This window comes from Calidris pugnax, unplaced genomic scaffold (genome assembly GCF_001431845.1).
Source record: "Calidris pugnax isolate Ruff unplaced genomic scaffold, ASM143184v1 scaffold22, whole genome shotgun sequence".
In the NCBI taxonomy this organism is placed as follows: Eukaryota; Metazoa; Chordata; class Aves; order Charadriiformes; family Scolopacidae; genus Calidris; species Calidris pugnax.
This window is the reverse complement of record NW_015090763.1, coordinates 2,001,120-2,011,931: the sequence shown is the minus strand read 5'-3', so window position 1 is coordinate 2,011,931 and position 10,812 is coordinate 2,001,120. Positions and strand designations below refer to the sequence as shown.

The 10,812-nt window shown below is 49.2% G+C and overlaps 1 protein-coding gene across 1 annotated transcript; it reads left to right on the top strand.

The window, feature by feature from the left end:
- Positions 1-843: 843 nt before the first annotated feature.
- On the top strand, positions 844-10,608 carry LOC106890599 (CMP-N-acetylneuraminate-beta-galactosamide-alpha-2,3-sialyltransferase 4-like). Its single transcript, XM_014946564.1, has 11 exons — positions 844-861; positions 1,566-1,662; positions 3,726-3,783; positions 4,533-4,589; positions 5,287-5,414; positions 6,025-6,088; positions 6,921-7,016; positions 7,566-7,758; positions 8,099-8,227; positions 9,683-9,829; positions 10,169-10,608. Exons 1-11 carry the CDS (start codon positions 844-846, stop codon positions 10,274-10,276), a joined length of 1,095 nt encoding a protein of 364 aa, XP_014802050.1. The 3' UTR covers positions 10,277-10,608.
- Positions 10,609-10,812: the final 204 nt, after the last annotated feature.

Genomic DNA, 10,812 nt, shown 5'->3' with positions numbered 1-10,812 from the left:
AATCCCCTGTGGTTGCTGTATTTGATTACAGGTCTCCTTGTACCTGCTCTCCCTCCCTGGGCTTTAGCTCGCCCCCAGGGAAAGCACAGCAGCAGGAAACTGCAAGAAACTCCTACATATGCCAGGGCAGCATTAACTCCAGGGACAGATGAGAGGGATGGGAAGTTGCAAGTACAAAATTGCTGCTCAGACCTGAAGGTTTTCTCCCTAACTCTAGTTAGAGATGGAAAGCATTGCTTTGGAGAGCAGGAGAAAGGGAGATCCTATTTATAAGCAAAAGCACAGTGTGAGTCTGAAAGGCTTTCCTGCCCTGGTTAAGTGGTAAGAGAATTCTTTCTTTGTATTTTTAAGCAAGGGAAGCAGCTTCTGAAGGGCACCCACTCAGCCCACTCCCATGCCCACAGTAAGTCTGAAACCAGAAGAGGTGAACTAGCTCTTCCTACACCCTGACTTAAGATCTTTCTGGAAAATACTCCCAGTACATTTCCCCTAAAGGAGATCCATCCACCCAGAAAAAACACCCTACCCTCCCAAAGCACCCCTGCCTCCCAGGGCTTCCCATTTAAGGCCAGCCCTCACTACAGGTGCTGCCCACAGCTGGAGGGTCACTGGAGCTCCTTGGTATGGCTTGAGGGACCAGCAGCTGCCAGCCCTGGGTTTCAGAGGGCAGGGGTGCTCCAGATGGGTGGCAATGAGCAGAAGGATCAGCTTAGATAGACTAATCAGCCTTGTTAAGGTCTTTTTCCAGGCCAGGGTATAGGGGGAAGAGGGTGGATTGAGAGCATCACAGAGCACTTCCCCTGCTGAGCTGGGATTTGTGTCTAGCTCATTGAGGATAATTAGATGATCGCCATCAGATGGGTAAGCTGAGCTCTCACTTTCTGCACCATCCCTGTAAGAGAGGAGAATATTATTCCTGTTTTTCACCAGCCTGAACCAGCAATCGTCTCTCTGAGCTGTGATGCTGTCCCTATATAATTAAGGCTGTCAGTCAAACTCAGACACCTAAACACTACAAACTCCACGGCTTACGAGGATTGATCACAGGACTTTATTGCTTGACAGTCAAAGCAGCACTTTGCGTGTGCTCTTTTCCCTTGTTGGAGGAACAAATAGTGGGGCTGTGAGAAGGAGACCTCCCCAGGAAAGCAGTTAGGTGCCTCCAGTGCTTGCTGGATATGCCCAGCTGTGACCATGGGTCCTCTGCAGGTGGTGGGATGAGCTGCACCCATCCTGTTTCTGATTCAGAGCCTGCTTCTGGGGCTCAGGGCATGGGCAGGACTTGCCTATGGTGACAGAGAGTTTGAGTGCTTGTCTACTGCCTCCAGCACCCAGCAAGGCAGTGAGAGAAGGGCTTGACCCAACATAGCCCCTCTTCTCTGTCCATGAGGGTCTTGTGGGTCAGCAGACAGAGTGTGGGGGGACCAACGTGGTAGGGACAGAGGCATGGCATGGGGAAGTCTAGGTTTGCAGGATGGTCACCCAGCCTGTCTGTCTCTGCAGAAGTGCCAGGTGAAAGCTTGTCAGCCCTGGTTTTGACTTGTGTCATCTCTGCTGTTCTGCAGGTTGTGCATGGAGACAGCATGAACGCCAGATCCATAGCGGGGAGACTCTTCTTTGCCTTCTTCCAGTGGAAAAATCTGGTGATGTGGCTCTGTGTGGGTAAGAAAACCTCAGTGCATGCTGAGCCCTGCTGTCTCCCAGCCAGCACTTGCTGCTGTGGTCCCCCTGACCCCTTAGGGCCTTGCAGGGCTGAGGCTCTACAGCAGGAGAGGACCCTCCTGGCCACTGATGGGTCACTGGAGAGACCCCAAAAATGGGATATGACAGAAGAAGGGAGGGAGGAGATATGTTTATATAAATCACACATATGCAGTCCTAGGTGTCTCTGGTGACTGAGGTTGAGGGGACTTAAATATGCTCCCAACACATGGTCATCACCAACAGGAGCACAGTCCCCAGTCACGGTGTCCCCACTTTGTGTATTACCCCAGCAGTTGTGTTCCTGTCCTGCAAATGCAGCTCTCCAGTTACAAAAGACATATGCAGTCCTAGGTGTCTCTGGTGACTGAGGTTGAGGGGACTTAAATATGCTCCCAACACATGGTCATCACCAACAGGAGCACAGTCCCCAGTCACGGTGTCCCCACTTTGTGTATTACCCCAGCAGTTGTGTTCCTGTCCTGCAAATGCAGCTCTCCAGTTACAAAATGAATTCTCCCCTATGCCTACCCAATATGCTGCCTCTGCAGCAAGGGCGAAGGAGGAATAACTTCTTTCCAAAGGCTTAATATTTGCAAACACCCATGCAAGGCCTGCGTCTGGTGTGATATGTGTGCCCAGGGCTGAGGGAGGCTGCAGCGGGGTTAATGTGCTTCTGTGATACACAAACTAGATTCCTCTGGGTGGGGGGAAGGTCTAGCAGTCACCTCTGATAAATGCTGCTGCAGTCTCTGCAGGATTAGGGTCCAGAGGTGGGTGTTTACCTGTGTTGTGTGTATGTGTGTAGCAGCCCAGAAGTAATCAGCTGATGAAAGCCTCTGTGAAGTGTGCGTAGGAGATCCAGGAGAGATCCGTAGTGCTTGTATAAGCACATGTAACTCCTTGTGATCTCCCTCCAAGAGTAAAAGAAACCAGATTCTCACTTCATACCATCGTTTAAAGGCTGGCTGGTTGTCACAGGAAAAGCCATAGCTGCTCAGTGACCAAGATGTGACCAGTGTCATTTTATTTAGGTGGGTTTAAATGACAGAGGACTTTTTCCTTTCTGCATCCGCAGTCCCAAACTCACCTATGTGGAGAAGGGCACTGAGGGTGAGCAGAGCTCGTGCTCTACTCAGCACAGCACCTTGATCAAGCCACTCAGACAAGCTATTGTCCGTGTTACGGAACTGCTTTTGGCTTATCTTTTATCTGGCATGAATCTCTTGGTTTCAGTCTAGGAAGCAGGTCAGGACTAGAGGATTTCTCCTCCATGGACATTTCTTCTTATTGCTGTGAGCCTTTGCTGTCCTCAGCAAAGGCTTCTGTCCTCTGGGCTTGTACCCAAGCACCATGGTGTGGGTTGCAGCTGCATCCTACTACCTGTCAGTGGGATAATGGATCACTTTGTGCAACAGGGGATGTTTGAAGGCTCTCGCAGTCCCCTGTCCCCTGTGACATCCTGAGGAGCAGCCCGCTGACAGCTATGGAGAGAAAGGAGCAAGGGAGCCCATCCTATTAATGTGGGACTCCAGAACTCACCCCAGCAGTGGGCACAGCCAGGAGGGGAAGGGGAGCCAGCCTTTTGGTCCAGGACAGCCCCACAGGGAGCGTGCTGAGGGGCTGAGGGCTTGTCCAGCTCAGGGACTGCCATAGCCAGCCCCTTCCCCACTCTGCACTGTCATCATGTGTCATTTTACAGATTGATGTGAGCAATTGTGAGATTTGAGCTTTCCAAGTGAATGTCCGTAGCTGCTGGGAAATAGGATGCTGCATTTACTAGGGTTTATCACCAGAAGGCCCCGTTTAATTTTGTCTAGCAAGGGGCTAACCCAAATACAGCCACTTGGAGGCTCCAGACTCTGAAACAGGGTCTGCTCACTTGCAGGTTTGATGGCTGCAGGGGCTGGGGAGATGCTGTCGGGGGGATAGGTCCTGTGGGCTGCACAGTGGGGTGGCCCCAGGTGTAGTGTGGGGCTGTGGGGCTGCTCCGCCTGTGCCAGCCTCTCCGTTGCCTTCTGCAGGTCTGTGCGTGCAGAGCCTGTACTTCTCCGTGATGAACTCACATGAAAGTCACACTGAGTAAGTTACCTCTTCCCTTTTCTGACCACAGTGCCCCTTGGCACATTTCCCAAGAAATATTTTGGGCTAATACTTACTAATTTCTGAGTGCCACAGTGCCGCTGTGGTCTGGGTTAGAAGTGGGGGACAATTCATTACTGTGGAAAAAAAAAGGGCAGCCCCCCTCCCAGGATAAAACCTGGGTGAGAAACAGCTCACTCAATAAAGTGAATCCCTGGGGACTTGGAGGACTGTGTTCTGCCTGGCAGGGACTGGAGAGCAGGGCAGACAGAACAGTAGCAGGATGAAGCAGTCGGTGAGCCTGGAGATGCCTCAGCTAGACTGCAGTGGAGATTCCCTGCTGCTGCTGGTCACTTCCAGAGAGCCTTGTGGACATCCCACAGTGCTGTTCATTGCCTGGCTCTATCTGGAGGAACTAATGAGCCTTACCAGAGGAGAATGATTTTCTTCAACTCGAGCTGCTCAAGGTCCTGAATAGCATGACCTAACTTCAGCATTAGCTCTCCAGGGACATGTTTCCACCTAAATTCCTTTGTGTAAAGGAGCCCTTTACGTGCTTTTGGAGTGGGGCATGCTGTTCATGGGACAGAAGTGGTCAGGAGCTGGGAGACAGGATGACATGGTCAAGAGCTCAAAACCCTGCATTTATAGACCTCTTTAAGAGACCTTCAGAACTATCACTGATTCTCAGGCCACATTCTTGAGGGCCACTGTGTCTAGTAGAAAATTTAACCTTGTTTCTTTCACAGGAAGCATCTGGGGGCTTGCCGTAGACGCTTTGTGTGGAGGAAGCCTTTTCTTGGAAGGTTTGTTAGCTGTGTCTCATTTGTTTGGGGAATATTGTTGAGACATGAATCAGTGGCTGCTGATGGGTAGAAACTGGCAGCCTGGGGTTTACATGCAGAGACACAGGAAGGGAAATAGAGATAATTTCAGCTGACTATTGCCCAATGACATCTTGACATCACTACAAGTGAGTCAACAGGCCAGCAGAACGATGCAATACACATGTGTGTGTAAAATGTCCTCTGAAGGACAATCAGAGAGGAAAAGATGCGCTGTTGAATTGATTAGTGTGCAGCGAGGCTTTGTCATGGGTGTCATGAGCTTTCGCATGAAGTGAATGAATAAATCAAATTGGAAACATAACTGGAATTCTGCCCCTCTCTCCTTTTGTGGATAAACAATGAAAGGATGAATAAGCGTTCCCCGAACGTGTACAGAAAGAGGAATGACTGAAAAGGGAGAGGAACTGGGGGGCCAGAACTGGAGGGAAATGAGATTTTGCTGTCACTGCTGCTCAGAAGGTGGATTAGGAGCAGCAATAAGGACTGTATTTGAAAGATGTGGGTCATTTCTGTGAAGTACTTCAGGATAGCTCAGTCGCTTTCCAAAGCTCTTCATTATGCAGCCTGCTTCAGCTGCCCTAGTCCTTGTGTCTGATAGTGCTGGGGCTGCTCCACTCATCCCTAAATTGCTGCCTCTCTGAATCTCTCTCGGTAGGTTTGACTCTCACTGGAAGCCTTTCCTGACCAGCAAATCCTTATGCTCACTCATGGACAGACCTTTTCAAGGAGAGCTTGAAGAAGTTCTGTGGTTCCATAAACTGCCTTTTGGGCTGCAGAGCTCAGGTATTGCAATGTTCTGCCCTGAGCATTGTCACATCTTGCACAGACACTGTGCAACTGGAGAGCGGCCCCTTTATGGGGCAGCCTTGAGTGCTGCAGAAGAGATGGAAATACAGTTGGGCACCAGGGTGCATCAGGGGAAATCTGGACTGACTGGATGGCATGGTTTTGAGAAGATGTCCATGGTGGTGGTCATGGAGGAGGGGGGCAGTGCTTTAACTTCAGACTCTGGCTCTGCCAGGAGGGACGGGAAGGGGAAGGCTGACAGCAATGCTCCTGTGGATGGAGCAGGAGCCATTATGGAAGTTTCCAAATGCCAACAGGGAGAAGATGCTGAATGGGTCAGTGCCTTTTGCCTTTTTCAGTGTGAGGTATGACAGACCAGCTTCGGTTGCTGGTAGTGCTGGTCATAAAGTGCATGCCCTTTATGTGGAAAAATGCCTCAGTTTGGACAGGGTTGGGCAGATGGATGTGACAAGAGTGTTTGAGCAGGCCCTCCCATTTAAAGTGTTCTGGCACTTTAGAGAGAGAAGAAAAGGGAAAGTTGGCCCACTGGCAGTGGTGGAGTCACGTATCTTCCCTGAAGATGACTCTTCAACTTCTTGTCTTCCAGTTCTCTCTGCTTTTGCCACGTTGCAGCTTCTTCCACAGCAGGAGTTGCCGGGATCCTTTGGCCGGTATGAACACTGGAGATGGGTGTTGGGGGGAGCAAACATGTGAGAGAAGTGACAGTTGGGTTGAGAGCCTCGGATCCTGCAGCTACTTGAAGTTTTCTCTCTTAGTGCTCAACTTCACAGCCCTCTCTGCCTCTCACTCCTGTCACTGTTCATCTCCTCTCTCAGTAGGTTTCTCTCTCCCTTTTAAATATGCTCTTTCAACCAGCTCTGGTACTGATGAACTTAAGCTGCTAGATCCAGCTCCCTGCCTTTAACTTCTCTCATACCCTGGTCTCTGTTCTCAGTATCACCCTGTCCCATTTATTTTCTCTTGCTATAACTCCATCCCAAGTGTGATGGTCCAGGGCTTGGAAAGTTGGGTGCCTCCCTCGGTTCTGCCTGCCCACGTTCAGGGAGAGCAGAAAGCAAAGTAGACTGTGGCAGCTGTTGGCAGATGCTCTCAGTGGGGCCCTTCTTTCTTCTAATTCATTAGAGGGATTTTTCTGTGGCCTTTGATTCTTTCTCTCTACAATATACTCCCAGTTACTGGTCTGCTGGGTGTCCACACTTGACTTTCTCTCCATTTCTTTAGCATCTTGTGTCCTCTGTCTAACTAGAGATCCCTCACAATTTTACTGGTATGTTGATGGCACTGTGTTTCCTCCTGGTCACTAGAGAAGACCCATCTGTCTAGGATACACCTGGAGTCCTACTAGTCAGGGCTTTGCTCCTCTGATGCCACCCCAGGAGTTATCTGGGAACATCAAAAAGGCTCTCAGGGGATGGTGATCTAACCTGGTGGAGACACTTGTCAGAGAAGGACTTAATCTCTTGTAATCTATTCTTTTGCCAGTTTATGGTGCCAAAGGTGCATTGTGGTCGGCAACGGCTACTCCATCCACGGCCAACACTTTGGGAAAATGATTGACTCTCACCACGTTATCATAAGGTACTGAATCCTTATTGAAGCATTAACAATTAAGCAGAGACTGAAGAGTATAATGTGCAAGTGACTCTCTTGCCTGGCAAACATAACATCTAAGATCCATCAGCTCAGTAATCAGATAACTTTCTTGCAGTTCACAGCCAAGCACAGGAAAGGCAGGAGCCAGAATTTGTACCCCTTGTTGACAAATGTTGTACCTGGGAGCTGGACAGCCATCTCCAGCTTTGTGGAGTGGCAAGCAATCCCTGTGTTACAGGACTACATCTATCTTAACTCTGATTTGAGAAAGTGATTTAATTTCTCTGTGCCATGCTTCCCTATCTGAAAAATACTGGTTGTCTGTCACCTTTGTTGTGCCAAGGGAGGAACTACTGCGGTGTCTGTGTGAGGTGTCCCACACCGTGGAACCAGACTGCTGGGTTGGGCCATAATGTGTGTTGGTGGCCTCAAGTGAGTTCATGTGGCCGGTCGTGTACCTGAGAGCACACAGCTGCCTCCGTGACTGGGAACGGGTGATACTGAAACTGGACAAATTCTGGCTTTGATTCTCAGATTAAATGATGCTCCGGTAAAAGAGCACAAGAAAGACGTGGGCGAGAGAACCAGCATCCGTCTCTTCTTCCCTGAATCAGCTCTGCCCAACCCTCTGGAAAACAATGACAATGATACACTGATGGTGTTTGTCCCGTTCAAGCCCCTGGATTTCCTCTGGCTAAGGGAAGTGTTGCTGAAAACAAGGAATAAGGTGAGACGTCTTTCATGAGGGAAGGTTGAAACCAGGTTATGTGTAGTGACATACTCAATAGCTCTAATAATCATGTATCTTTCAGATATTTAATGAGCTGCATAATGCACCTGAGACCTTATTTTTCACTAATTAGAAAGACTCTGGTCTCAGCCACGTTGGAGACAGGTGTATGGGAATGGATGGACAAGATCAGAGATCCTTTATTCCTCTGAGCTCTCCCGAGTCCCTCTGAGCACCCAGCGGAGCAGTGGACCGTCGCTAACTTGGGGGTCTTTATCATGGCCCAGTCTGCTGCTCGTGGCCGTGCCTTAAGTGTCTCTCTGCCTTTCTCCTGCAGACAAAGGTGGGGTTTTGGCGCCAGCCCCCCCGGGAGTGGAACGGGAACGTCTCCCAGCTACGGATTCTCAACCCATACCTCACCTATGAGGCGACCTACAAGCTGCTGCAGCTGAATGCCTCAAGTGGGGTATGGTACCACACTGGGGAGGGGACAGATGGGCATCACTGTTCTGTGTCTTCCCTTACGCCTTACTGCTTCGGTGCCATGCGAGGGGAAGGAAAACCTTTTCATTAGATTAGCCAGTCCCTTCCCCTAGTTAATGCTGTCTTTTCCTATAGCACGGTGCTTCAGGTTTGGAGCCCTGCTCCAACCCAGGAAAGGCAGACTTTTCCCCACCTGTCACAGCACTGCAGTGTAATTCTCATTCCAGTCTGCCCATTACCCCTTGCCATTTACCTTCTAATCCCAGTTTAGACTTGTATTTCCATCCATAGTTCTAGACCTCAGAAAACCTGGTTCTCTAGTGACAAGCAGCTCTGCCTTATAAACCCTTTCATACACGTTCCTGTGCTCTCCCTGTCTGAAGACCATTACTGATAATTAACTAGTATAAAATGGGAGGAATTTTGGTTGACATTCCTTAAAACACTGTTCTCACAGATCTTTGGCCTGAGGCTGGCTGTTATGCCCAGTGCTTCTGGAGTGCAGTTTTCCCCTTCGTTGCACGATGGAGGATTATTTCATTAATGAATCTAATGATACTTTGTCTTCGGTCCTGATGATCTTTATGATGGTGCTGTGCAATCTTTAATTAAATTTAAGCCTGCCAGGCACTACTAGGATATGTTTATAATCTGCAACAAGCGCAGAAGGCGGCCTGGTGTGGTAAAATAACCTTGTCCAAGGTCATGCACTCATTCTTGGCTGGGGTTGGGATTAGATGCCAAATTTCCAGGCTGCTGAAGCAATGCTGGAAAAGAATACATTTCCCTGCTATAATGTTTGGAAAGTGCAAATCCAGGCGAGGAGTGCGAAGTGCTTGGTTAGGCTTGGGGGGGACCAGAGAGCATGTTGAGCTGCTGACGAGCGTGGTGGCTCTGCTGCTCAGTCACCAGGCTTTTAAGGCAGTGTTTGATTTTTGTACTTGGCCGTGTTAGCTTTGTGTGAGCAGAAGGCAGTTTTACAGCACACAGTTCCAGGGACAGGAATTTAATATGTGGATTAGAAATGAGGTATCACACATGTCTGCCAGCAGGGACAGGTGCCTCACACAAAGAGGCACATGGAAAAGACAGAGATGTAGAGACTTTGTACTGGCTCCGTCATGGATGTGGATTTGTTAAAAAGTGTGCTGATTTCTTCCATTCAAAGCTTTTTGATTTCTAGGGAACACTACGTTTTATCAACCCAGAGGCTGTATGCTCATGAGCCCTCATCTTCTGCAGCACCTTTTTCTAAGATGCTCCTTGTTTGAGTTTTGGGAATGCTGTCCATGCACCTGCCCCATTTTATTAAGATAATTTTGCTATATTGAGTGTGGAAGAAGCTACCAGTCCCAGCTGCAGAGGTGTTGCTGGTGTCAGTATTGTAAAAGTATGAGTCTGAAATCCTAAACAGATGTTCTCTCTTTTCCCTTCCCAGAGATATGCCACCACGGGAATCATCGCTTTGAACTTAGCCCTCCATATGTGCCAAGAGGTCAATATTGCAGGCTTTGGTTACCCTGGAAACCACGACAATACTACACCAATCCATTATTACAATACGGGTCGCTCACGCAAAAAAGAGGTAGGAAATGCTTCCCCTTCAAACTAAGGTGTTCTCCACACGGGGAACCTACTGGGCAAATCTGGGAGTCAAGCTGCTGAGAGGTCTGTTAACTATTGCTGGTGTTACCCATGGAAATTCCTGCTGGGATATACCTGGGAAACATGATGGGACATGCTTTGTTCTCAGAGAGTAGCTCGGGCACAGATGCTGGCACCTTCAGGGTGCTTTTCATCTGCCCTAGTTTGGTGATCAGAGTCCTGTGCAGTGAAGTCCTGCAAGGGGATGGAGTGGGATTTTGGGCAGGATGAGGGGCACTGTGAGGAATAATCTATAACTTTGCCTCTCTTTTCCCTGCAGCTCTTTCAGCACAATATCACTGCTGAGAGGAACTGGCTGCTGAAAATGATTGAATCGGGGGTGATTGCTGACATAGCCAGCCCTTCCTTCCAGGCCCAGAACAGCTGAGAGAAGAAGACTCTGCTGCTTGCTCTCCCCTCCAGACACCACTGATGATCCCAGCTGGGCTCTGCCCTTCTTCCAGATATTGTTTTGAGCAGGTCGCAGTATGTCCTGTCATGTGTGAGGTGGGAGATGGATCCCTGAGATTCAGAGCACTTGCCCTTTCCTCTTTTGGGCCTCTGGTTTCTGCTGTTGACTGCTGTGGTGGAGGGTGGAGTGTTGCACAACCCTTCTGCCTCCTGTTTTGTAAACAACCATCCTGTGCTCAGCAGTTATTTGTGAAAAGCACCAAACTGAAATGCTAAACTGGTCCTCAGCCCCTGAGGGAGGGAGCGGGTGAGGGAGTGATACCTGCCATGGGATTTCAGACTCCTTCCTAAGCAGATTGAGCGAGAGAGACTCATGCTCACCACTTTGGAAAAGTGCCAGGTTTGGGACAACTGCGTCTTGCTAATTGTTGGGAAACATGAATGTCTGCAGGAAACAAGAAAAGTTGTTTCTTTTATTGTTCTGTTTGAGAATAAATGCACTTCTGATTTCAA

Bases quoted from the DNA above. Each gene is read 5' to 3' on its own strand.
- LOC106890599 (XM_014946564.1), top strand. The intron at 5,415-6,024 runs GTATTGCAATGT...CTTGTCTTCCAG, and splicing joins TTTTGGGCTGCAGAGCTCAG to TTCTCTCTGCTTTTGCCACG. The intron at 7,759-8,098 runs GTGAGACGTCTT...TTTCTCCTGCAG, and splicing joins TGCTGAAAACAAGGAATAAG to ACAAAGGTGGGGTTTTGGCG.